Here is a 27,437-nt window from a genome sequence, read left to right on the forward strand (position 1 = left end):
TAACTTCTCTTATCTTTTTATTAAAAAAAAAATAAAACAGTCACCACCAACCACATGACAACTTGCCAGGCAAGGCCTCACTTCCCTCCCTCCTTCGTGTCCCATGTGCCTAGTCAGCAGGGTCAGGGAGGCAGTCAGCACTGAGGTTAGCTTCGCCCAAAGGGAGTATTACAGAGAGAGGCTTGGGAAAGTGAAGGAAACCTGGACAGGCTTTTCAGCATTGAGAAGTCACTTAAAACTGATTTGTTTTCAGTAACTGGTATGTCTAAAATGCAGGGAGGGAAGACCATGCGGTCAACAATCATAACCCACTTTTTACAGGTTGGCTCCAGGGAGAGGTTGGTTGGAACGGTGTTTAAAGGAAGGAGAATGGTTTCACGAGCTTGCTCAGCTCTCCTGGAACGAAGACTAAGGTGCTACATGTTGCTTGTTAGGCTTATACTACGGCGAGTCTGGGGCTGCAGGTCAGGAGTCCTTGTTAGTGCATTTAGTGCTGGTGAGAAGGGTAGGCCCCAGTCTTGGACGCTGAAGTCCTCTAAAGACAAGGCAGAGACACAGCCTCAGATCCCCCGTCACCTTCCACTGAATAAGGGGGATGGAGAGGAGGTCTCAGCAGTTGGCCTCCTGCAAGCCCAGATGCCTGCCAGCCTGGGCCTGCTTCCTTAGCGCTGTGAGAGCTTGTGTCTGATGGGCAGAGAGGAGCAAGTGCAGTCGCTGTCAGGTTGACTCCGCGCAGGGCTCCCCAGCTTCGGGCTTGCAGGGTGACCCTGCTCTGTGACCCAGCGGCGGCTTCAGCCCCAGAGAGGGCCGTGGCACAGGTGGTTTAGGCATAGCCGCCAGCCATTTGACTGGTGGCTGCATTGCTGCCTACTCCTCGCCAGGCCTGGTAGCTGAAGAAGGCACTCACTCCATAGGCGATCATCACCAAACATGCAAAGAACTGAAAGAGAGGCGAGAAGGGTGTAAGGACCAAGAGGGTAACAGTGACACAAGCTCCAACCAGATCTCTGGCCAGGCAGGAGGGGTTTTGGCAGCTGCACCATCTCACACTCAGCCAGATGCATTTCACAGCTGTTTATCATGGAGCTGATGAGCACCAGGGTCCTGGGATGCCAACATTACCTTCTAAGCACGGGAAACAGCTAAGAACCACAGGCGGGGCCTATCAGATTGTGATAAGGACAATGAAGGACAAGATAAGAGTGACAGAGGGGACATCTAGCAAGGATTTAGTTCTAAAAAGACAACATTCAAAGGCCAGCCTAGGAATTTTTCTAGAACCAGTTCACGCCTCTATACTAACACCTGCAGCCACATTCAGAAGCTCCCCGTCTCTGTCTCCATCACTGAATTTGCTGATTTCAAAACTGCCCTCATCAGGAAGAGTAAGGAACCAAATGAGTGCCCATCGAGGCCCTGCCCTCCCCTGGGCTTGGCCGTGGCTCCAGGCCCGGAGTCCAACCTCTCTGAGCGGGAGCCTCCTGTCTGTCAAAAAGGACTGGTAGTCCCTTCCTCTCCCTCACTGTGGGTGTCACAGGATCCTGGGAGGAGATGGTGTGCAGGGCCTGGTGGTGTGAAGGGTGACAGGCGTGGAGGGGACTGCAGCCACTTCACTGGCCACCTGACATGGGCCTGGAGTCTGGGTTTCACAGGAGAGCCTATGAATCTCCCAGAATGGTTTAAACCACAAGGTTTCTGCACGTGCACTTGTCAGTGGGAAAGCATCCAGTTTTTCACATTCTCCAAGGGGGCACATGACCCTAAGTGAGTGTGGCACAGTTGATTTACAACAAGGTTCCATAGTTAACCCAGGCGGGGTGTGGTAGCTCACACCTGTAATCCCAGCACTTTAAGAGGCCGAGGCGAGTGGATCACCTGAGGTCAGGAGTTCGAAAGACCAGCCTGGCCAACATGGTGAAACCCCATCTCTACTACAAATACAAAAATAAGCCGGGCGTGAGACTCCATCTCCATCTCAAAAAAAAAAAAAATAGCTGGTGTGGCAGCACACACCTGTAGTCCCAGCTACTTGGGAGGCTGAGTCAGGAGAATCACTTAAACCCAAGAGGCAGAGGTTGCAATGAGCCAAGATTGCGTCACTGCACTCCAGCCTGGGCAACAGAGCGAGACTCCATCTCAAAAAAAAAAAAATAGTTAACCCAAAACTTCCATTGCCCACCACACACCACTCCCCACTGTTAATTATGGAAGCCTGGAGGCAGCCCGGCTCCCCTCTGAGACCCACTGAGCATTCAGGTGACAACTCCTCAGGAGGTGGCAGGTGCCTGGCCTCAGACCAAGCAAGCAGCGTGAGTCCTGGGGCCGAGACCCTGCAGACCACCGAGGGAGCCTGGGAAGCAGACTCACCGAGGCAGCCGCACGCTGGTTATACGGCCGGGTGCCCCTCAGGGATGTCAGGTCAACTGCTGCAGAGCAGGCGATGAAGGCGGTGATGTAGAGAACGGTGGCGCTGATGTTAAAGATCATTAACTGCAGGACATGGGGGTAGGGAGTGGGGAGAGAAAAGGCTTAAGACACAAAGAGAGGCTGGGCATGGTGGAATCATACCTGTCATTCCAGCACTTTGGGGGGCTGAGCCCAGGAGTTAGAGACCAGCCTGGGGAACATAGGTAGGCCCCGTCTCTACAAAAAATAAAAAAGTTAGCCAGGCATGGTGGCGCATGCGTGTGATCTCAGCTACTTGGGAGGCTGAGATGGGAGGGTCACCTGGTGCCAGGATTTGGAGGCTGCAGTGAGCCATGATCACACCACTGCGCTCCAGCCTGAGCGACAGAGTGAGATCCTGTCTCAAAAAAAAGACACACAAGGAGACTAACAGTTGGGGCGTCTTTGTTCCCACTGGCACACCCCTTGAGTAGCCACTGGAAGGGGACGCAAACACCTGGGTTTTTCCCACCAACAGGGCCTCAAGAGGCCGTGGTTTCCAGGGGTCAGCCCATCAAGCCCTGGTCCCCAGGAGGCCTGCTGAGCAGGGAGCACGAACACACCTGAGGCTGGGGGAGGGGAATGACAGTGATGGGGTAGGGGCAGTGCCAAACCCATTCCTCACAGAAAGAGGCCAGTCCATGACCCATCTCTTTGTACCAGCTAAAGAAACACAGGCCACTCCTCCAAGTGTGGCCCAGGACCAAGCCCAGGCTATCCCTGGTACCACTGCAAGGTTTGGCTCTGTGGCCAGTCCTGGGGCTGGGCCTCACATCCCTCTCTGCCTCCAGCGGGGAAGAATCTTTGTCTCCCTTTTGGCCACATCCTAAGCTCGAGGCTCTAAGCAAATGCCAGGGTCAGGACCAGGAGGACCAGATATTCCCAGCTGGATACAGAACCAGACTGGCAGGAAGGGGCCCTCTGCTGACAACCAGGCCCCAATCCCTCATCTCAAACGCTTGGCCCCAGGAGCCCATTTACAGTCTTCAAACACATGGCCCTCAAACATTCATTCGGTTTGTCCAATATATCTTTTAAAAATTACCAACATTATAAAATTAGATTTCATGAAAACCTGAAAACTTCATGTAAAAATTTCATATTAAAAAAAATCTTTGGCTCAAGCCTGTAATCCCAGCACTTAGGGAGGCCGAGACGGGCGGATCACGAGGTCAGGAGATCGAGACCATCCTGGCTAACACAGTGAAACCCCGTCTCTACTAAAAAAATACAAAAAACTAGCCGGGCGAGATGGCGGGCGCCTGTAGTCCCAGCTACTCGGGAGGCTGAGGCAGGAGAATGGCGTAACCCGGGAGGCAGAGCTTGCAGTGAGCCGAGATCCGGCCACTGCACTCCAGCCTGGACGACAGAGCGAGATTCCGTCTCAAAAAAATAAAAAATAAAAAATAAATAAATAAATAAATAAATAAATCTTGGCCAGGTGCAGTGCCTCATGCCCGTAATCCCAGCACTTTGGGAGGCCGAAGGCAGGCAGATCACTTGAGGTCAGGAGTTAAGAGACCAGCCTGGCCAACATGGTGAAACCTCGTCTCCAATAAAAACACAAAAATTAGCCAAGAGTGGTGGTGAATGCCTGTAATCCCAGCAACACAGGAGGCTGAGGCGGGAGAATCACTTGAACCCAGGAGGCAGCGGTTGCAGTGAGCTAAGATTACGCCACTGTACTCCAGCCTGAGCGACAGAGTGAGGGAGACTCTGTCTAAAAAAAAAAAAGAAATCTTAAGATATCAAAAGATTCTGCGCCAAGGGGTTTGCACTCCCACTAGCAACAGATGAAGTGAGTATAGGCAGCTTACGATGGGCAGATGGATGCTGGCTTCTCCAGGGTCCCTCCTGACCCAATTCACTCACACATCTTGCCTGGATCCTGTAGGGGTCTGTAGCCCCCATGCCAGAAAATCCCAAGTTGGCCATGCTAATTCAGCCTTCTCTAGATGCAGTTAAGCCCTCTCTGCCCCATTCATTGAGGGTCCAGAAGCATAAGAAGCAATGCCCTGCCATTGTGGCAGAAGGGAGCCTCCTTCCATTAACAGCCACGGCTGGAGCCCCAGATCTGCACCTAAGAGACACACAGGCTTTTATCTCCAGAGATTTCTCTGTTAGAGGCTCCTGGGACATGAGGGAGGGGTGGACCCTGAGCCCGGAAATCAGGGTGCCGCCTCCTTGCCCCAAAATCTTCCCTGCAAGCCCAGCGACCCCTGCAAACGCTGCCTGTTTCTGCCAGGGATGTCAAGATCTAACAAACCCATTCTGTCTTGAGGATGACTCACGTTTCCTCGGTTTAAAAAGTCATTGAATTCCAAACAATGCTGCCTAGTCCCAGCCTTGCTTGTCTTACAATCATGTGCCTTTCTCGCCTCTCTTCTCACTGAAAGCCTCAGACCCCAGCTGCAGGGGTTTTCCGGGTCAGAGGAAAAAAAAAACCAGCAGCTTTCTGTGTGTCTGGCCAGGGTACTTCCCATGTCCGCTCTCAGCCCTGTGTCCTGGGAAGACTGTCCTGGGGCAAACCTGGGGAGACCAGCCTCTCCCAGGCCTCAGAGCCTCACCTGCAAGCAGCCGAGTGCCCGAGCTTGTCCTGCACACTTGAGGCCCTGGCCTAGGCAACTTCTGACAGCTTGCCCCCAGCCTCCAGCCACAGGGCTGCCTGCCTGGGCCTGCTAGAATCTCACAAACCCACACAACACAGGCACAAATTCTGACCACCCAGAGAAGGAAAAAAAATTTGTTTTTTTTTTTTTTGGAGGTGGAGTCTTGCTCTGTCACCCAGGCACGATCTCAGCTCACTGCAACCTCTGCCTCCCAGGTTCAAGCAATTCTCCTGTCTCAGCCTCCCGAGTAGCTGGGACTAGAGGTGTGCACCACCACAGCTGGCTAATTTTTGTATTTTTTGTAGAGATGGGGTTTCACCATATTGGTCAGGCTGGTCTTAAACTCCTGACCTCAGGTGATCCACCCGCCTCAGCCTCCTAAAGTACTAGGATTACAGGTGTGAGCCACCACACCCAGCCGGGAAAAATACTTTTAAGATTCCAAATGGCCTCTTGTAAATCCACTCAACAGCCCCTCACTTCTACTCTCCTCCTGGGACAAAGTCAAGCCTGTGTCCTTCCTGGCTCATAGTTCCCCAAAAAACCGTACACCTAGGCTGGGCGTGGTGGCTCACTCCTGTACTCCCAGAACTTTGGGAGGCCAAAGTGGGAGACCTGCTTGAGCCCAGGAGTTCAAGACCAGCCTGGGCAATATAGTGAGACCCCCTCCTCTACAAAAAAAAAAAAAAAAAATGAGCAGGGCATGGTGGCACGTGCCTGTAGTCCTAGCTACTGGGGAGGGTGACATGGGAGGATCACCTGAGTTCAGGGCTTCAAGACTGCAGTGAGTCATTATCGAGCCACTGCACTCCAGTCTGTACATAGTGAGACACTGTTTTAAAGGAAAAATAGAACAACTGGACCCCTGAACCATCAGTCCTTACCTCCACCCCTGGCTCTGCAGACCAGCTTAGGTCAGCGAGGATGTCAGGAGACCCCCCATACCCTGCCACTTCTTTTAGGGAAAGTCACAGTGGTCCTGTCATAGCCACTTCCGGTACCCCCACCCAGACTCACCACCAGTGGCCAGGGCACCATGTACAACTTCATGTGCAGCTGAAACAGGTAGAGAATGAAGAGGATGATTGTCACCAGCCAGAGGAAGACAGCGACGAACATCACCCAGCCATAGGCCGGGTACAGGTGGTACGGGGTGTCCGCAATCAGCGCCCACACCAGGAGCCCCAGCACCTAGGAGGGTCAGACAGGGCAGGGTCGGCCAGAGATGCGGTTTCATTTCTCATCTAGCTAAGAAATATTGGCCAGGCACAGTGGCTCATGCCTGTAATGTCAGCACTTTGGGAGCCCAAGGTGTGATAATCGCTGGAGGCCAGGAGTTCAAGACCAGCCTGGGCAACAGAACAAGTCCCCATCTCTACAGAAAAATTAAGGCCGGTTGCAGTGGCTCATACCTGTAATCCCAGCATTTTGGGAGGCTGAGGTGGCCGGATCACCTGAGGTCAGGAGTTTGAGACCAGCCTGGCCAACATGGTGAAAGCCTGTCTCTACTAAAAATACAAAAATGAGCCGGGCGTGGTGGCGTGTGCCTGTTATCCCAGCTACTTGGGAGGCTGAGACAGGAGAATTGCTTGAACCTGGGAGGCAGAGGTTGCAGTGAGCTGAGATCACGCCACTGCACTCCAGCCTGGGTGACAAAAGCGAAAATCCATCTCAAATAAATAAATAAATAAATAATAATAGTTAGCCATGTATGGTGGTGTGTACCTGTGCTCCCAACTACTCAGGAGGCTGAAGCAGAGGATCACATGGGCCCAGGAGTTAGAAGCTGCAGTGAGCCATGATCATGCCACCACAAGCCAACCTCAGAGACAGTGAAATTATCTCAAAAAACAGAAAAAATGTAAAAAAGGAATGCTGATTTGGCTCATGCGGTACACCACTGTACTGGGGCCCTGACCTGTACTCACACTCCTCTTCCAGGTCTCAGCTGAGATGTCAGGTGCTCCAGGACACCCCCACACCTCCAGCCTGCATCCCAGAGCCCTCGTCAGCGCTCACAGGGCCCCCCAGGCACCCGCCATCCAGGGTCATCATCGTTCCCTGCCCCAGACTGCGAGCTCCACGAGGGCACGGCCGTGGCTGTCTCACAGCTGCATCCCCACACCCAGCACAGGACCTAGGCCCTGCCAGGGGCTCAGTAAAAGCTGCTGAAAGAAAGTTCAAGTCACCACAGTCCCAGAGGCGGGAAGACAACAGCCCTGTGTCCTCCCTCCCAGCTGGGCCCAGCAGAGAACATCACCAGGGCCTCTGCCTGACACCCCACGTCTCTGGCTCTCCCAGATGCCCTTCTGTACTGGTGTTGCCACCTCACAGGTGAAACTGGGCCTCCAGGAAGCCAAGGGGCCTACTCGTCATGCCGTTCCCAAGTGGCAGGATGGGCCCGACCATCCCAGCAGAGCATGGGTAGTGGCTAACAGCATGGACTCTGGAGCCCAGCTGCCTGGCTTCGATCCCGGCTCTCCTTACCAGTTGTGTGGCCTTGGGCAAGTGTATAATCACCCTTGCTTATCAAATGAGTATAATGATCATTCCTACCTCGTAGAGCTACTGTGAGGACCCACAAGTTCATGCACATAAATGACTGCAACAGAAGTTTTTTTTCTTTTTTTTTTTGAGACGGAGTCTCGCTCTGTCACCCGGGCTGGAGTGCAGTGGCCGGATCTCAGCTCACTGCAAGCTCCGCCTCCCGGGTTCACGCCATTCTCCTGCCTCAGCCTCCCCAGTAGCTGGGACTACAGGCGCCCGCCACCTCGCCCGGCTAGCTTTTTGTATTTTTTAGTAGAGACGGGGTTTCACCGTGTTAGCCAGGATGGTCTCGATCTCCTGACCTTGTGATCCGCCCGTCTCAGCCTCCCAAAGTGCTGGGATTACAGGCTTGAGCCACCGCGCCCGGCTGTGTTTTTTTTTTCATTGTTCCACAAGTCCAAGGTAGACTACACAGGCCCAGTCCTCATAGCCACAGAAAATTCTCTGTAGGCAGGTTTGTCGACTCACCATGCAGACTGTCTCGGGTGTGGGCCAGCAAAGGGCCTGCAGAGGCAGGGCCCAGGAAGCTCCTGGAGGCACCTCGGATGTGGCCATCCTGGGCCTCCCCAGTCCCTCCTACCCACCCCCACTTCTCCATGAGGGCACTCTCTGGAATCCCTGGCCACAGAGAGGACACAAGGGTCTAGCTTTGGAGAAAGGCTCCATTGCCAATCAAGACACACAGAAGCGCCCTCTTTTTCCCCTAGTCAGCACCCAGGTACATGGCACCAAGGCTGCGTAGTGACCTTGCCACCAGCCCAAGGACAAGTCAGTGAGATCAGAGAAGCGGTTCCGGAGCAGGTCCCTCCTCTGGCTGCTAGGCTTTGGAGACAGAAAGTCGTGGCTGCTTCCAGCAGCTGAGGGCTACCGCCAGCCCCTAGAGCACCTGAGGGCCCCGGGCCCAGAGCACAGCCAGAGCTGGGGTGCCTGCCAGGCACCCCACCCAAAAGCACCCTCGCCGAGGACCAGAAGGGAAGCTCCTGTGTGGATCCCTACAGAAGCCAGGGACCAGACTGGGGGGCCTGTAGCTGAGCTGGCCCAGGGAGCCCTCAGCCCTCACAACCCTCCTTCCTCCACCTCCTCCCCATCCCCCAAGGGTCTGGCTCGGGAAGGGTGTGGCCCACTGGGGAAGTGGCAGGTGGGGTCTGGAGCTTGGAAGTCAAAAGCTGTGTGGCTGTGTGACGCTGACCAAGCACCTTCCCTGCTCTCCGAGGAAGACTCTGGGTTTTGTTCATTGCTATATCTTCAGTGCCCAACAGTGCCCGACACATAATATACGCTAAAAACACAACGTGCTTAGGAGCTAACAATCCTATTTCTTCATCCGTGACAGAGATCAGAACCCTGCCCTGCACACGTGCTGTGTATTAAAAGAGGAAGCGGGATGGCCGGGCGCAGTGGCTCACGCCTGTAATCCCAGCACTTTGGGAGGCCGAGACAGGCGGATCACGAGGTCAGGAGATCGAGACCACCCTGGCTAACACGGTGAAACCCCGTCTCTACTAAAAATACAAAAAATTAGCCGGGCATGGTGGTAGGCGCCTGTAGTCCCAGCTACTCAGGAGGCTGAACCAGGAGAATGGCGTGAACCCGGGAAGCGGAGCTTGCAGTGAGCCGAGATCGCACCACTGCACTCCAGCACTCCAGCCTGGGCGTCAAGCGAGACTCCATCTCAAAAAAAAAAAAAAAAAAAAAGAGGAAGCGGGGGCTGGGTGTGGTGGCTCATGCCTGTAATCCCAGCATTTGGGGAGGCCAAGGTGGGAGGACTGCTTGAGCCCAGGTGTTCAAGACCCCATCCTGGGCAATATACAGGGAGCCCATCTCTACCAAATAATTTAAAAATTAGCCGGGTGTGGTGGTGGTGTGCCTGTGGTCTCGGCTACTCGGGAGGCTGAGGGGGGAGGACTGCTTGAACCTGGGAGGTTGAGGCTACAGTGAGCCAAGACTGTGCCACTGTACTCCAGCCTGAGCAACAGCAAGACCCTCAAAATAAACTAAAATAAAATTAAAATTAAGTAAAATTAAAATTAAAATAACAAAATAATAAGAAGCAAGTGTCCATCTGTGAATTGCCCCTGGCCTTGCCCCGCCCCCCAACCCAAGTAAGGGGCTCAGCCCAAAGGGGCCCAGGGAAAGTGTCCCTCTCTCCAGGGCTCAGCAACTGCTCCTCCCCACCCTGGGGTGAAGCTCCAGGGACCCATCCCCCCGACACACAGCACCCTGCCAGCCTCTGTTGCCCGTCAGCACCCTCCTTTCACCGCCACAAGCAGGCCAGGTAAGGGTAGGCAGGTGAGGAAGCCAGGGCGGAGCCGCACACCGCTGTCACACACCAAGCTGGGGGCAGAGCCCTTACGAGTGTGGACCCAGGGCAAGATGTCTCACAACAGCCACACCTGGAGAGGCCACGAACCCCCAGAGCCGGGGAGGAGGCCAGTGTTCTGAAGGAGAACAAACACTTCAGGCAGCACGCCTCTGTCCCTTCTCCAGGTGAGAACTAGGCGTGTCCTGGATAAACAATTATTTTTTCATTGAAAGCCAATTCTTTATGGGCCTCTGCTGCCACTGTGTTGCCTGCTTCCAACTAACTAAAGAAAAGTCAGAAAATGCAATGGACCAAAAATCAAGAAAAGACCAATTCAGGTTTCCACTGTCATACGCCTATCAATCACCTGTCCCATGACTCACAGCCTAGACCACAACAGCCCCTCACTGCCCTCCCACTCTGTGCCAGACACGTCTCATTGATTCCTCCATCACCAGACCCTCCTCAAATGTTCTGTTTGTTATCCCCATCTTCCAAAGGGAATCTCAGGAGGTGATGTGCCTGTGGTGACTGTGGGTAAAGGACAGGGCAGGAGGCCGGGTGCAGTGGCTCACACCTGGAATCCCAGCACTTTGGGAGGCTGAGGTGGGTGGGTCACTTGAGCTCAGGAGTTCGAGACCAGCCTGGGCAACATGGGAAAACCCCATATCTACCAAAAATACAACATTTAGCTGGGCATAGTGGCATGTGCCTATGGTCCTAGATACGTGGGAGGATCAATGGAGCCCGGGAAGTCAAGGCTGCAGTGAGCCATGATCGCACCACTGCACTCCAGCCTGGGTGACAGAGACCCTATCTCAAAAAATAAATAAAATTTTTTAAAGGATAGGGAAGGGCGGGAACCCAGATCTGTGCGTCCTTGGAACCTGTGCTACTATGAGTTATTTAGTGAAGTGTAAAAAGTGAGGACACTTCAGCTGGCTCCAAGAGCCAGGCTGGGCTGGGCACCCAGGCTCCCCCCGTCCCTGCCCTGCCCTGCCCTGTGCTCCAGCCCCACCCCTGGTTTCCAGATCAGCGAACGCAGCGTCCAGATGAAGCTGGAGGATAAGCAGTGGGAATTGCTGGCGTTCTTCTGGCTGTGCTGCCTGGCTCTGTGCCTGGGGAGCCGCCTCGGTTTCTGCCCTAGAACAAGGAAGGTTCCTTCCTGTATTTGAACCAGACAGACTGGTTTCTCCTGGTCCCTGAGCCCCCAGCCCAGTCCCCCCAGAGAGACCCTGCTCAGGACAGGGCACCCAACACAGGCCTCACTGTGGGCATCTCTCTGGGTTCATACATTTAACCAATGTCTATGGAGAAGGGGAATGGGGGTAGCAACGGGGTCATGGTTGCAATTCTGGATAAGGGGCCAAGAAAGATCTCACTGGCAAGGTGATGATAGGCAAAAACCCAGGGAGGTGACGGAGGGGCAGGGAGGGTGCCATGTGAGTATCTGGGAACAGAACTCTATGCCTTCACCCCTGGGCCCTGTAGGTCTCTCTTGCTTACGTGTTCATCTGTCCCCGAGTTTCTCCCGAGGTGTCCACACCAACATCTAAGTGTCTCTCTCCTACACACACAGGCAAACCACATCCTCCCCTCCTTCCTAGCTCTCTGAGGTCCCTGCCATGCCTCCCCAGACAGGTCCTGCAGATAAACAAAGGGAACTGTCTGGAAATCTCAAGGGCACAGGGCCTTTTTTTTGCTTTTCTGAAAACCTGAAGAATTTGGATTAGGAACTTTTTTTCATATATAAAGACTACAGTGTCAAAAAGGACCTTTGCATCTTCAAAGAATTTCCAAACAACTGGGTAACGAAGACATGTTTTTGTGAAAACCACCTGCAGGATCAGAGAGATGATTCATCACAAATGCCCGACCAAGAGGCACTCCTCGCTTCCAGCGAAACCCTGTTATTACAGTGTCCCCAGAAGCTGCCAACACTGACAGCCAGACAGGCCAGGTTCCTGCAGGGCGCGTGCCCTTCAATGACTCTGAGGGAGGTTTTTCCTCATCTCTTGTTGTGGTTTGCAATGTGTTCCCCAAAATATGTTCAAGTTCTAACCCCTAGTACCTGGGAATGTGGCCTTATTTGAAAACAGGGTCTGGCCAGGCGCGGTGGCTCAAACCTGTAATCCCTGCACTTTGGGAGCCTGAGGCGCGTGGATCAGTTAAGGACAGGGGTTCGAAACCAGCTTGGCCAATATGGAGTAACCCAATTCTAGTAAAAATACAAAAATTAGCTGGGCCCATCCTGGCTAACATGGTGAAACCCCGTCTCTACTAAAAATACAAAAAAAAAAAAAAACTAGCCGGGCGAGGTGGCGGGCGCCTGTAGTCCCAGCTACTCGGGAGGCTGAGGCAGGAGAATGGCGTAAACCCGGGAAGCGGAGCTTGCAGTGAGCTGAGATCCAGCCACTGCACTCCAGCCTGGGCGACAGAGCGAGACTCCGTCTCAAAAAAAAAAAAAAAAAAAAAATTAGCTGGGCATGGTGGCGGGTGTCTGTAGTCCCAGCTACTCAGGAGGCTGAGGCAGGAGAATCGCTTGAACCCAGGAGGCAGAAGTTGCAGTGAACTGAGATCACACCACTGCACTCCAGCCTGGGGGACGGAGCGGGACTCTGTCTCAAAAACAAAACAAAACAAAACAAGGCCTGGCACAGTGGCTCACGCCTGTAATCTCAGCACTTTGGGAGGTTGACGCAGGCGGATCACCTGAGGTCAGGAGTTCAAGACCAGCCTGGCCAACATGGTGAAACCCCGCCTCTACCAAAAATACAAAAAATTAGCCAGGCATGGTGGCACGCACCTGTAATCCCAGCTACTTGAGAGGCTGAGGCAGAATTGCTTCAACCCAGGAGACAGAGGTTGCAGTGAGCCGAGATCGTGCCACTGCACTCCAGCCTGGGCGACAAGAGCGAAACTCCGTCTCAAAAAAAAAAAGAAAGAAAAGAAAACAGTGTTTGCAGACATGCTCAAATTAGGGGGGGTTATACTGGATTGGGGGCATCTCTAATCCAATGACCGGTGTCCTTATAAGAGAAATGTGGACACAGAGGCCACAGGGGTAGACCGCCATGTGAAGACAGAGGCAGAGATGAGAGTGATGCATTTGTAAGCCAAGGCACACCAAGGCTTGCCGGTCACCACCAGAAGCCAGGAGGGAGACATGGGACAGACTCTCCCTCAGAGCCCCAGAAGAAAGCAACCCTGCCAACACCTTGATTTCAGTAACTGAGACAATACATTTCTGCCTCCCTGTTTGTGGAACTTTGTTATGGCAGCCCCAGAAAATGAATAGGTTTTTCTCAGCTGCTCTCTGAATCTGTGGATGGGTGTCATAACCTTGTTCACCTGAGTGACACTGGCATCAGTTCTGTTGGAGGGGTAATGTATAGACTCCTTGAGTTCACGCTCTGACCCTGCCAACTTTACTAGCTGTGTGACCTCAGGCAAGTGGCTTAGCCTCTCTGTGCCTTAGTCTTCATCTTCCTTCATCTTCAAAATGTGTCTACCGCCTAGGGTGGTTTGGTTTGGTTTGGTTTTTGAGACAGGGTCTCACTTCGTCACCCAGGCTGGAGTGCAGTGGCACTACTGTAGCTCACTGCAGCCTCGACCTCCTGGGCTCAAGCGATCCTCCCACCTCATCCTCCCGAGTAGCTGGGACTACAGACATGCATCACCACACCTAGCTATTTTTAATTTTTGTAGAGGTGGGGTCTCCCTGTGTTGCCCAGGCTAGCCTAGAACTCCTAGGCTTAACCAATCCTCCTGCCTGGGCGCTAGGGTAGTTTTGAGCAAGGTACTTAGACCGGCAACCAGCATAGGCTTAATATTCAACATGGCCAGGTGTCATGATCACCCTGAGGGGTTAAGAACATGGCTTTTCAAGTCAGCACCCTGGGCCTACTTTCCTGCATTCGCCATGGTGTGTGCGGCTCCTCAGGAGTGTGAGGCCTCACTGAGAGAATGACGGTATCCACATTCAAGTACCAGGCACAGCCCGGGCACAGATAAGGACCCACGCCCGTGCCAGCCCCACCCACCTGACAGATAAGGCAGTGGTGCTCCCACAGGAGGCCTCAGAAATCCAGCCCACCCTCAGATCTCCCTTGGAGCTGCACTCTCTCCGCTCCTCAGAGGCTGAGGGGCCTTGGGCAGACGCCTTTACCCCTTGGCACAGTGGAAGCAGGGAGGTTTGGCTCACTGATCTCTGAGATTCCCCACGGCCTGAGGTTAACACTCCTGAACACGGGCCTCCTCCAGGGGCCCCAAAGGGAGGGGTTCGACCAACCCTATGGGCACTGAGCTAACTGTCATGCAAAGACAGTCACCCCAACTCTTTTCACTCTCTTCACTTCCGAGGTAGCGTCAGACCTTTGTGGGCTCACTGTGTGGCCTTGGGGGAGTCACCTAACCTTTCTGGTCTGTTTCCTCATCTGACAAGTGAGGGAATTAGGGTATGGGGGCCCTAGGGGGACACCTGGTCACCTCACAGGTGTGTCATACATATGAAACTAGGTGAAAGAAAACGTTAAAAGCCATAGCAGTCGTGAGCAGTAGTGAAGGCTGTGAGACAGTCCGGGGCTGGGGGAGGGAAATCCCAGAGAGGGCAGCCATGAGGCAGGAAGGCAGCCGGGGCCTGGAGGACACCAGGGCTTAAGCTCAGCAGCTGCCAGGGCTGGCAGGTCACAGGAATGACCACAGTGGGCTGGGGAGTCCCTGGAGTGGCTGCTGGGAATGCAGGCCTGGGGTGACCAAAGTTTCTAATTTTTCAAGAGACACTAAAAGTCTGGATTTTATGTGCAAATCAGCTATTTATTTATTTATTTATTTATTTATTTATTTATTTGATGGAGTCTCACTTTGTTGCCCAGCCTGGAGTGCAGTGACGCAATCTTGGCTCACTGGAACCTCTGCCTCCTCGGTTCAAGTCATTCTCCTGCCTCAACCTCCTAAGTAGCGGGGACTACAGGTGCGTGCCACCACCATGCCCGGTTAATTTTTGTATTTTTGGTAGAGACAGGGTTTCACCATATTGGCCAGGCTGGTCTCAAACTCCTGACCTCAGGTGATCCACCTGCCTTGGCCTCCCAAAGTGCTGGGATTACAGGTGTGAGCCACTGCACCTGGCAAAAGTCAGCTTTTTAAATATGGGTGACTGAACCAAAGGTTTTAGAAACAATGTGACGGCCAAAGGGGCCAAGGCAGCGAATCTTTCCATGGCCCCCGAGTCCATCCACAGTCCCCAAGTCTATCCACAACCCCCTTTTCTAGCCCCCGAGTCCTTTACTGGCCCCTGAGTCCTTGCCTGGCCCCTGAGTCCTTCCCCGGCCCCCGAGTCCATCCCCAGCCCCTGAGTCCATCTCCAACCCCCGAGTCCATCCCCAGCCCAAGTCCTTCCACAGCCCCCGAGTCCTTCCCCCGCCCCCAAGTCCATCTATGGACCCCGAGTGCTTTCCAGACCCCCGAGTCCTTCTCCAGCTCCAGCCTCTCTCTCCCCACTGCTCCATCCAGGAAACGCACACCCAGGGTGGCAAAGTAAACCCTTTCTGGGGTCCCCCTCACTGGGGACACATCTGGGCAAGCCAAGAACACTCAGAACTCAGCCTGGCCAGGCTCAGCCCCCACCCCCGCTCTGGCCCTTCTCTCTACAGTGAAAGGGACTTTATGGGGACAAAAAGCCACCCATTGTATCACATGAGACAAAGGGGCAGGGGACAGAGGCTCCGGGCGCCTGAGCTGGCCACAACACAGCCACACACCACCCCCTGCCTGTGCGAAAGGGAGGGCACCTTGGAATTCCCGTGCCATGCACTCCAGCATTCGAGGATCCTGGAGTCATCCCTGCTCTCCAGGAAGGCGACAGCAGACTCGGAACCCAGCCCCAGATCCACTAGACCTGGGCAGTACCAAACAGCCCTGAGCTCTCTTTTGTCATAGGAAAAATGGGCATGTAAGTCACCAAACAGAGTCATTCAGTCATTAAACAAACTGTGCCAGGCGCTGTTCTAGGCCCTGGGAACACAGTGGGGAGCCTGGCAGCCAGGGCCCCCACCCCAGGCCACAACCACCCCACCCCCACCTCCCACAGGGGCCCTGCTTCCTGGGGCTATGGCAGGAGGACGATGCTGGAGGTGGGGGCTCAGACCTGGTCCTCCTCCAAGGCATTCATCATATCACCTGTTATTTCTGAGTCCTGGGTCTCAGAGCAGAGAGCATTTCAATGCCAAAGGCAGAAGAGGTTGCAGCACACCTACCCCAGTGGCTGAGCCACCCCTAGAACCCCAGCAAGGTCCTACAGCCCCCACGTGTACTTGTAGCCAAGGAGCCACTACCACTGCATCCTTGCTGTGAGGTCTCCCCTTAGGGCTTTAGAAAAGTCTTCCCAGCTGGGCATGGTGGCTCACACCTGTAATTCCAGCACTTTGGGAGGTCGAGGCAGGTGGATCACCTGAGGTCGGGAGTTCTAGACCAGCCTGGCTAACATGGTGAAACCCCATCTCTACTAAAAATACAAAAAAACATTAGATGGGCATGGTGGCGGGCACCTGTAATCCCAGCTACTTGGGAGGCTGAGGCAGGAGAATTGCTTGAACCTGGAAGGCAGAGGTTGCAGTGAGCCAAGATCGCGCCATTGCACTCTAGCCTGGGCAACAAGAACAAAACTCCGTCTCAAAAAAAAGAAAAGAAAAAGAGTCTTCCCAACTTGAACTCAAACTGCTCCCTACTTAATCCTACCCCATTCCCATTCTGCCCTCTGGTCAGACCAAGCAGGTCCTCCCTCCACAGGCAGCCCCCAGGTGTGTGAAGGCAGGTGGGGGCCTCTTGAGTGACACTCCAAGGCCCTCTCTGGCTCCCAGAGCAGGTGGCAGCACTCGCAGGTGGGATCTCAGAAACTCAGAGCTCCCTGCCTGCTGGTCCCCTTCTCTGTTTCCTCCCTCCTTCCCAGGGTCTCCTAGGCCTACCCCACAAAGCCTACCCGAGCCTCCCCAGCACCCAGGCCCCTCCAGCCACACAGAGCGTTCCCAGGAAGGCCTTACCCTCCTTGTAAAGTCCCAGGTGGAGCCCTGCATTCATTCCCTCCAATCCCCACCCCCGCAACTACCTTGCCAGGCCCCTGATGTTCATGTCACCCAGAACATCAGTGCCAGCATTGGGTGTAGAACCAGCATCGCAGGAAGTCCAGGGAGAGAGGAAGACCCTCACTTTAGCACCCCCCATTCCTCCAGCAGGCCAAGACCAGGGTACACGGGGCTGGTGAAGCTCTATATGCTCCCAACAGCAGCTGGTTCTTTCTCTGGAGGGGCTGATGGAAGGATGAGGTGGCCTTGGGGTGCTGAGACTATAAACTTCTTGTTATCCCAGTTGCCCTGGGTTCGAGTTCTGCCACTGCCCCCTCTCAGCTCTGGCCTCAAGAGCAGTAATGCTCTCTTCAAATAAAGTAGTCTCCAGGGGAGTGTCCCCACATCCTGGGTGACAGGGGAAGGGGAGCTCATACCTGCAAACCGAGCACTTTAGGAGGCTGAGGTAGGAGGAATGCTTGAGCCCAGGAATTTGAGACCAGCCTGAGCAACATAAGCAAGATCCCCATCTCTAAAACACAACAAAACAAAACAAAACAAAAAGTAGCCAATTAGCCAGGCATTGTGGCGCATGCCTGTGGTCCCAGCTACTTGGGAGGCAGGAGGATCATGTGAGCCCGGGAGGTCGAGGCTGCAGTGAGCCATGATCACACTACTGCACTCCAGCCTGGGTGACAAAGTGAGACCCTGTCTCAAAAAAAAGTTGGGGGGTGGGCGCTGGACACGGTGGCTCACGCCTATAATCCCAGCACTTTGGGAGGCTGAGGCGGGTGGATCATGAGATCAGGAGATCAAGACCATCCTGGCTAACATGGTGAAACTCCATCTCTACTAAAAAATACAAAAAATTAGCAGGGCGTGGTGGCAGGCACCTGTAGTCCCAGCTACTCAGGAAGCTGAGAATTGCATGAACTCAGGAGGCGGAGCTTGCAGTGAGCTGAGATCGCACCACTGCACTCCAGCCTGGGGGACAGAGCGAGACTCCGTCTCAAAAAAAAAAAAAAAAAAAAAAAAGTTAGGGGTACAGTGCTCCCATCCTGCCACCCTCACACAGAGTGGCAGATGTGAAAAAGCTCATCTAGTATCTGACCCCAGCCCCAAATAAAAGCTGGAATATCCCAGAACAGGCCTGGGTCTGTTCCCTAGCAGCTCAGGCTTTGGGCCCTGCCTCACCTTTGACCTGTCTCCCTGCCCACAACTCCCTGTGAGACCCTGGGGTACCACCCTGGCCTCTCCCCATTGGACAAACAGGAGGGACCAACCCAGCACTTTGGAAGGCTGAGGCAGGCAGATCACCTGAGGTCAGGAGTTTGAGGCCAGTCTGGCCAACATGGCGAAACCCTGTCTCTACTAAAAATATGAAAATTAGCTGGGCATCGTGGCTCATGCCTGTAATCCCAGCACTTTGGAAGGCTGAGGCAGCAGATCACCTGAGGTCAGGAGTTCAAGACCAGCTTGGCCAACATGGCAAAACCCCGTCTCTACTAAAATTACAAAAATTAGCCGGGCTTGGTGGTGGGCACCTGTAATCCAGCTACTCGGGAGCCTGAGGCCAGAGAATTGCTTGAACCCAGGAGGCAGAGGTTGTAGTGAGTCAAGATCATGCCACTACACTCCAGGCTGGGTGACAGAGTGAGACTCTGTCTCAAAAAAAAAAAAAAGAAAGAGAAATGAAAATGATACTACATTGACCTATCATTTTGGTCTATTAGATTGGGGCACACCCAGAAGTGTGTTAAATCACCATGTTGGGAGGCTGTGGGAACAGGAACCTTCCAGGAGGCATGCTGTTGCAGGCAGGAAGGGTGTGACCTCTCCGGAAGGCATTTGGCAATCTACATCACAATCCCAAATGCACATACCCTCTCACCCAGCAGTCCCACTTCTGGAAACGTATCATACAGATGCACTTGGTGGCATTTCTTGCAGCAGGGTGTGCAACAGCAAAGGAATGGAAAACCCAAAGTGTCAGTCAACAAAGGGACTGACCACCCAGTCACACCACAGCTGCATGATGGAACACTACAGAAGCCATAAAGGAAGAAGCAATTGCACTCCACACACTGAGACAAAAGGACCCCCAAGATTCATTTTTTAAGTGTAAAAGAAAAAGTGCAGAAGGATGTAGCTAGACTATATATCTTGGGGAGAGTATATAACTGAGGACAGACAGGAATCTAGAGCCACATTTGCATAGATCTCCTTAAAGAAAGTCTTAAAATGGGATATAGGAAACTGAGAGTGGGCATGAAGGAGTCAACTTTAACCAAAAAGGAACAGAGATTTTTCACTGTACTCTTTCCCAGTTTATTTTATTCTTGAGCATTGTAAATACATTACCCATTAAAAAAATTAGGGGCTGGGTGCGGTGGCTCACACCTATAATCCCAGTACTTTGGGAGGCCGAGGCGGGCGGATCACATGAGGTCAGGAGTTTGAGACCAGCCTGGCCAACATGGTGAAACCCCATCTCCACTAAAGATACAAAAATTAGCCAGGCCATGGTGGCATGTGCCTGTAATCCCAGCTCCTTAAGAGGCTGAGACAGGAGAATCACTTGAACCCGGGAGGCAGAGCCCTTGCAGTGAGCCGAGATCACATCACTGCACTCCAGGCTGGGTGACAGAGCAAGACCTTGTCTCAAACAAAAAAATGAAGAAAAAGAAAAAGAAAATTAGGTAAATAAAGGTATGAAAAAAATGGATACAGCTTGCTGTGCGCTCATACAGAATATCCCTAGGTGTATTGCCGTGGGGGAAAAGCATGGCTTGGCGCATGCACAGAGAGCACCCATCTGTGGTTAAGTGAGGATATGGGTTTTATGTAGAAATATGCATCCACTCATCCTGGAATGAGACACATGGCATGTGGTTGCCTGGGGTGAGGGCAGCTGTGGGGCGTGGTCAGTCAGGGATGAGAGAAATTGCATTTTCATGATTACCCTTTCTACCATTGGAGTGCTTTGTATTATGTCTCTGTAATTTTTTTCAAAGAATAAAACAATTCCATCAGTAGAGAAACAGCTAAATGAGCAGAGGCTACCGGGACACTATGGGTTACTCCACAACAGTTTACAGGGAAGGAAGACAAGTCTCAGAACATGAAGAGTGGCGGGGCGCAGTGGCTCATGCCTGTAATCCCAGCACTTTGAGAGGCCAAGACAGGCAGATCACCTGAGGTCAGGAGTTCAAGACCAGCCTGGCCAACATGATGAAACCCCGTCTCTACTAAAAATACAAAAATTAGTTGGGTGTGGTGGCAGGGACCTGTAGTCCCAGCTACTCGGGAGGCTGAGGCAGGAGAATCTCTTGAACCCGGGAGGCAGAGGTTGCAGTGAGCGGAGATTACACCACTGCACTCCAGCCTGGACGACAGAGTGCATGAAGAGCTCTCAGATGCACTGAATATGAGAAAAGCAACTTGCTGAACAAAGGATACAGAATAAAACCATCAATGTTTTCAAAAATGCACAGGAAAAAAGACTAGAAACACCCCAAATAGTTGTCCCCTTAGGGACAGAGGTGGGTAACCCAACTACAGCTTTAGCGTAATCTGTACAGGTTTTTATTTTGTGAGGAGAATGTATTCATATATTCAAAATGTAATTACAAATTAATTCCCAAACACTCAATACTTCCCCAGTGGCAGTAAGTGGGGAGTGTCGGGGGAATTAACAATACAAGGCATTTATTGCTCTGTGCAGCGGAGCGGGGTTGGATGAAGATACTGGGCATGCGGAGCCTGGAATGCTGTACTAAAAAGACTGAACCACCCACAAATCTCAGTGCTAAGGGAGGCCCCGTGAGTCTCCAACATTGCAATCCCAGTGTGACCAAGCCCTGCTCACACCTCTCTCAGACTCCAACAATCTCATCTAGGCAGCCCCTTCCTGGAGACCAGAGCTGACTTTCAGTCCCTGCCCTGCCCTCCATCTGCAGAGGAGCTGGTCTGCCTCCTGGGGCTGGAGACAGAGCCGGTATCACCATAAGGAAGAACTTTCCAACACTCTCAAGTGCCCAAGGATGGAGCAGGGAGCCTTAAGAAGAACTGAGCTCTCTGCCTCTGGAAGCATGCAAGTTCATGTTGGAGATGCTGCAAAGGGACCTCTTATGCTTGCATAAGAACCCACGGATCCTGTAACCCTGTGAATCCAAACTGTCCTTCATTCCCACATACAGTGCTAGGCTAGCTCTTCGCAGGCATGATCTAGATCCTGCCACCACCATCTGACAGACAAGGAAGTGAGGCTCAGGGAAATTCGGAAATTCCCCCACGATCGCGCAGCCAGAAAGGAACGGAGTCCGTTGAACCCAAGGCTCTCAGCATCCAGGCCTGTGTTCCCATCAACACTCTCCATGCCACCCCATAGATCATGGAGATCTAGGGAGATCTAGGGAGATGGAAGATCAGGGAGATCTAGGGAGATGGAATTGTTTTATTCTTTGAAAAAAATTACAGAGACATGATACAAAGCACTCCAATGGTAGAAAGGGTAATCATGAAAATGCAATCTCTCTCATCCCTGACTGACCACGCCCCACAGCTGCCCTCACCCCAGGCAACCACATGCCGTGTGTCTCATTCCAGGGTGAGTGGATGCATATTTCTACATAACACCCATATCCTCACTTAACCACAGATGGGTGCTCTCTGTGCATGCGCCAAGCCATGCTTTTCCCCCACGGCAATACACCTAGGGATATTCTGTATGAGCGCACGGCAAGCTGTGTCCATTTTTTTCATACCTTTATTTACCTAATTTCTTTTTCTTTATTTTTATTTTTTTGTTTGAGACAAGGTCTTGCTCTGTCACCCAGCCTGGAGTGCAGTGATGTGATCTCGGCTCACTGCAAGGGCTCTGCCTCCCGAGTTCAAGCGATTCTCCTGCCTCAGCCTTCTCTTCTGTTTTTTGTTGTTGTTAAGAGTAGAGAGCTGGGTGCAGTGGCTCACACCTGTGAGCACTTTGGGAGGCCAAGGCAGATGGATTGCTGGAGCCCAGGAGTTATAGATCAGTCTGGGCACCATGATGAAATCCCGTATTTACAAAAAATATAAAAACTTAGCCAAGCATTGTGGCATGTACCTGTAGTCCCAGATACTCAGGAGGACTGAGGTGGCAGGATCGCCTGAGGCTGGGAGGTTGAGGTTGCAGTGAGCTGTGATCACACTACTACACTCCAGCCTGGGTGACAGAGCAAGACCTTGTCTTGAGGAAAAAAAAAAGTAGGGGTCTTACTCTGTCACCCAGGCTAGAGTGCAGTGACGTGATCAAGTCTTACTGCAGCCTCAAACTCCGAGGCTCAAGCAATCTTCCTGCCTCAGCCTCCCAAGTAACTGGAACTACAGGCATGTGCCACCCTGCCACCTGCCCAGCTAGGTGAAGTTTTGATCTGTTATTCACCTAAGTGGGAATTGTGTGGCCACCCCCAATCCCAGGAGGTGGGGCAAAATGGAAGGACAGAAGGTACCAAACCAAATGGCCTTACTGCCATAGGGCATTCACACAGCTTCCACGTCCTGGGCCTCAAGGGCGCCTACTGACTGACAGGTCTCTGTACAAGCTCTGGTCTGTCCTGATCCTCCTTCTCCCTTCCTATGGCAGGAAGCCGTCTCTGATGGCCTTGGCCCCTGATGAGTCTCCCTTCCTGAAGTCCCCCTTTTACCCCTCCAAAGCACTCTAGAACTTCATACCCCCAAAATAAACAAGATGAGGAAGCATAGCTAGAGTCAGGTTTTGGATTTCCAGATCAAAGTGCAAAGCCAAGCTGTCACTCTATCCTGTGTGACCTTGGACAAGTTCCTCACCCTCTCTGAGCCTATTTACTTATTAATAAATCCAGATAAGATCATCCTTCTCCCCACGGCTTGGGGAGGCTTGAAAAAATAAGAGATGGGCACCTAATAGCACTACTTTATACTTATTGTAAAAAGGCTTTGGGGCCGGGCGCGGTGGCTCACGCCTGTAATCCCTGCACTTTGGGAGGCCGAGGCGGGCGGATCACGAGGTCAGGAGATCGAGACCATCCTGGCTAACACGGTGAAACCCCGTCTCTACTAAAATACAAAAAATTAGCCGGGCGCGGTAGCGGGCGCTTGTAGTCCCAGCTACTCGGGAGGCTGAGGCAGGAGAATGGCGCGAACCTGGGAGGCGGAGCTTGCAGTGAGCTGAGATGGTGCCACTGCACTCCAGCCTGTGCGACAGAGTGAAGACTCCGCCTCAAAAAAAAAAAAAAAAAAAAAAAAAAAAAGACTTTGGGAGCTCCCCTTAAACAAATAACCACGCCTTCTGCATTGTGTGACCTGAGTCACACAAAAATGTATAGCACTGAGGCCTTTTTTTTTTTTAACCAAAAGAGTTGTCTGTAAATCAAACTTGCATGCCTTGTGACATGAATCCACTGGTCAGAAAAAATAAATTAAAAAAAACAAAGACCTGCCTCCTTTTTTAGAGGCTATCTGCATAGATTCTTCGTTTCCCTTTTTGCCTAGGCTGCTAGGAAGTTCAACAAAGAATCAACAGCCTCAAACTTGCTGCAAGTCAATTCTCCCCTCCACACTACCAGCTTTTAAAGACACATTGCTTTAACTCTTCTGTCTTATGTGATTTAATATCATATTCCATTTGGTGTTCTTTCTGAATCTACAAGGAATAAGGATAGTGATAAATCAATGACCACCACCAGACATCTGTGAAGAATACTGAGGCTGGTTCTTCAGGACACATTCTGATGCTGAATGAAAAGTGTATCTCCTTCTCCAGGAGCTGGAGGCTTTTCTACCCACTTCCCCTTCCTCCCAGCACACCAGGAACATTCATCAAATCCTGGGAAACAGAGGGGTCTGATGGGGAATTAGCTTTCATCTTCTCATTTATTTCCTGCTCCATGCAGCCTTCTCCGATCCCTCTGGGAGAAGCACATCCTCTGGGCACCTCTCTCACTGACCAAGAGCTCCTGGAAAGTGGGCACTGGGCCCGGGGTCCCCACCACTCCCTCTATGACAAACCCTGGGAAGGTAGCAGCAAAGCCACATGTGGTCATTAAGACCATGGGCCAGAAAAGTCAGAAAAATCACTCCTGTGAGGAGGGCTGTGAGATCTTGGGCAAAGAACTGACCTCTGAGCCTTAGTTTCCTCACCTGTAAAATGGGGCCGACTAAGAGGATCTAAAGCCCTTGGCAAAGGGCCTGAGCCTAGTGCTGGCCTGATAGATGGGAGCTACGATGGCTTCCCAGCAGATGGCGGTGCCTGTTGGATGAACGCCCACATACCCCATTTCAGACCCAGTAGAACTATCTGTTGCCAGAGAAACAGCTCAGGATGCAGCTTCTCCAACAAGCAGATTTCTCCTTTTTTATTGAGACAGTCTCACTCTGTCGCCCAGGCTGGAGTGCAGTAGCATGATCTCAGCTCACTGCAAGCTCCACCTCCCGGGTTCACACCATTCTCCTGCCTCAGCCTCCCCAGTAGCTGGGACTACAAGTGCCCGCCACCACACCCGGCTAATTTTTTGTATTTTTAGTAGAGATGGGGTTTCACCGTGTTAGCCAGGATGGTTTCGATCTCCTGCATTGTGATCCGCCCGCCTCGGCCTCCCAAAGTGCTGGGATTACAGGCGTGAGCCACCACACCTGGCCCCAACAAGCAGATTTCTAAGGCACTAAAATGTGCAGGTCATTTTCAGAACTCTAATGGGAGACCCTCATCCTCCCAAAGGCACTGCAGGTAGGGAGCAAAAGGAGCCCACTTCCCCTCACACCCAGTCCCTGAGAGTCAAGAGACCCAAGTGCCAAGCTCTATTACAGGACTCCTGGTGAGTCCTTCTACCTAGACCTCAATGTCTACATTTATGTAATGGGACCCAGATGCTCAGGGCTGGATTGCTGAGCCCACAAGGGATGCGCCCCCACCCCCCAATCAGGAAAACAAGCCTTCTCTAGAAGAAGCTACCAAGACCCTTGCAGCCCACAGCAACATCCTCCTCTTACTCCAATGTCTTCCATTCTCCCTATTGTTAGTCTCTTTCTTTCTTTTCTTTTTTTTTGAGACAAAGTCTCATCCACCTAGGCTGGAGTGCAGTGGTGCAATCAAAGTCACGGTAGCCTCGAACTCCCAGGCACAAGCCTCCCAAGTAGCTGAGACCACAGGTACATGCCACCATGCCTGGCTATTTTTTTTTTTTTTTTCCTTTTTTTGTAAAGACAGGGTCTCAATATGTTGCCCAGGCTGGTCTTGAACTTCTGGCCACAAGCAATCCTCCTGTCCGTCAGGGGCCAGCCTCAGGATCCCCCTCACCAGGCATGCTGAGGGATCCCTCACAGGGATCTTGCTGGTCATCATCCTCCACCCAGCAAGATCCCTCTTCTGTTCCAAAACCTCTTAAGGTCACCAACAGACCCTAGACCCTGTGGCTTGCAGAGATTACACAAGGCCCTTGGCTTCTGTCCACATCAGAAACAAGTGCTTCAACTCCAGCACCACCAACCTGTTGGTTACTCCCTGCAAATTAATTCAACTTTCTCATCACTACATCTTCGCTCACACTGTTCCCTGCCCTTGGAACACCCTTTCCCTGCCTCTGCCTCAGATTTCAGTGAAGTCTCTGCTCAAAAAACACCTCCTCCAAGAAGCCTTCCTGGTCGTGGAATTGCTCTCCTCCTCCTCTGCCCTTTTGCACCACTTCTCACACCCACCTGGCTCTCCCCTGGGCAGCCTGGCAGCTGCTCATGGCTGTGCCCCTCACCACCATCTCAGAGCCCAGCACTCCAGCAGTGGCGGGGTCAGTGGCTCTCCCCATCTGCAGAATTAAATCATTCCAGGAACTAGACCTCTTCCCTCAGAAGATAGAATCTTCTCCCCCCCCCCAACAAAAGAGAAACAAACAAAACTCTGGGAGAAGTGTTAAAAATGTAGATTTCTGGCTATACTTCCTGAGATTCAAATTCCAATTGCACATTTTTTCCGGGGGTGGAGTCCAATAATCTAAATTTTAAACAAACCCGCCAGGATGATTAAGAGGCTGCGGAGGGGGCCCACAGAGACCTGAGAAATCCTGAAATGAGATAGCACTGACCCAGGTGGAGGTGGGCCCGCACCTGGAGAGGTCAGCGGAGGGAGACTGGACCTCAGCCCAGCGTCTGGCACCAAAGCGACCACCCTGCCCTCCAGCTCGGGCCTGGCAGCCCTGCTAGCACCCAGCAGTAGGAGACAGTGGGAAATGTCCACTTGCTGGATTGCAAAGGAAAATAGGTCCCGGCCCAACTCCAAATCCACCCGAGTCCTCTGAAAATGTATCAGGCCCTCACCCACCCAGGGTACCCACCCAGCTTCCAGACCCTCACGAAAGGGTGGCAGAAGCAGCAGCTAACATCCGGGCCTGTGGCTGGGAGTGGAGGATGTTCCCATGGGTCCGCCTCAGTTGGGGTCTGTACAGGGCTCTGGGAGAGAGTAGAAGTCTTGCCCCTGGCTACCCACAAACCCCTCCCTCCGGCGCAGGGTGCGATATCTAGGCCCCGTGGGGCTAGCCAAACCAGCTGAAACCTGGCGCGTCACCCAGAGAAAGCTAGAAGAGCCCGGCTCCTGCGCGGGCGCCCACAGTTTAGTGCCTGAGTGTGCGTGTTGGGGGGCCGGATGTGCCCTCTAGATTAGATGAGGAATGTTCTGGGGTGCGGCCACGCGGAGCCGCTGGGAGCAGAAGGTGGTTAGAGAGTGGACTTTGCCTCAGACTGGGTTCCCTGGAGGGCTGGGGGCACTGTCGGGGCAGAAAGAGGGGTGAAAAAGAGAAAGGAGGGAAGGGAGGGGTGGGAAGGGTTGGGGGATTGTGCGCAGTGACTGTGGCTCCAGTGGGGGCTTCTCTGTGGCCGCTGGTAACCACCTTGGAGGGGGCACGATGGGGCACGGGCAGTGGGCACTCTGTACACGGTGCACAGAGTAGGGACGGCCCTACTCTGTAGTGTCACTCGCAGGGACGGCCACGGGGGAGTCTCGTGGTGAGAGGGTTGCAGGGCCATCTTGAGGACGTCCGTGCGGGAAGCGTCCTAGGGGTACGCGCAGCGCTTCGGTGAGCTTGTGAGCCCGGGTGGGGAGCGCAAGGTTCGCGAAGAATGAACGCAGCGCCGGAGTCCCTCACCCATTCCGGCCAGACCAGGAGCCCCCGGCCAGACCCGTGGGCCCGCGCGCGCTCTCACCAGCTGCAGCAGCATGAGCGCCCCGAGGCTGGAGCGCACGAAGCCCAGGTCCGGGCGCAGCGCCGACACCGAGGCCCCGGCGCTCTGCGCAGGACTGCTGGTCCGCGTGCTCACTTTCGACGGGAACTCGGCCATGGCGGCTCCGCTTGCCTCCCGAGGTCGCTCCGGCCGCCGTCGCCGCCCCTCCAGCGGTGGGTGCCGGCTCCCGCGCCGCTCTTCCCCAAGGCTCCCGATCCCGGTGCTGCTCCCGGAGCTGCAGGAGGCGTC

The 27,437-nt window shown here is 53.1% G+C and overlaps 1 protein-coding gene across 1 annotated transcript; it reads right to left on the reverse strand.

Moving 5' to 3' along the window:
* On the reverse strand, positions 1-27,437 carry PLLP (plasmolipin). The gene is made up of 4 exons (XM_015126244.3): positions 27,171-27,437; positions 6,072-6,245; positions 2,368-2,490; positions 1-940 (listed from the first exon to the last, which is right to left on the reverse strand). Exons 1-4 carry the CDS (start codon positions 27,303-27,305, stop codon positions 824-826), a joined length of 549 nt encoding a protein of 182 aa, XP_014981730.3. The 5' UTR covers positions 27,306-27,437; the 3' UTR covers positions 1-823.

Source organism: Macaca mulatta, chromosome 20, assembly GCF_049350105.2.
Source record: "Macaca mulatta isolate MMU2019108-1 chromosome 20, T2T-MMU8v2.0, whole genome shotgun sequence".
Lineage (NCBI taxonomy): Eukaryota > Metazoa > Chordata > Mammalia > Primates > Cercopithecidae > Macaca > Macaca mulatta.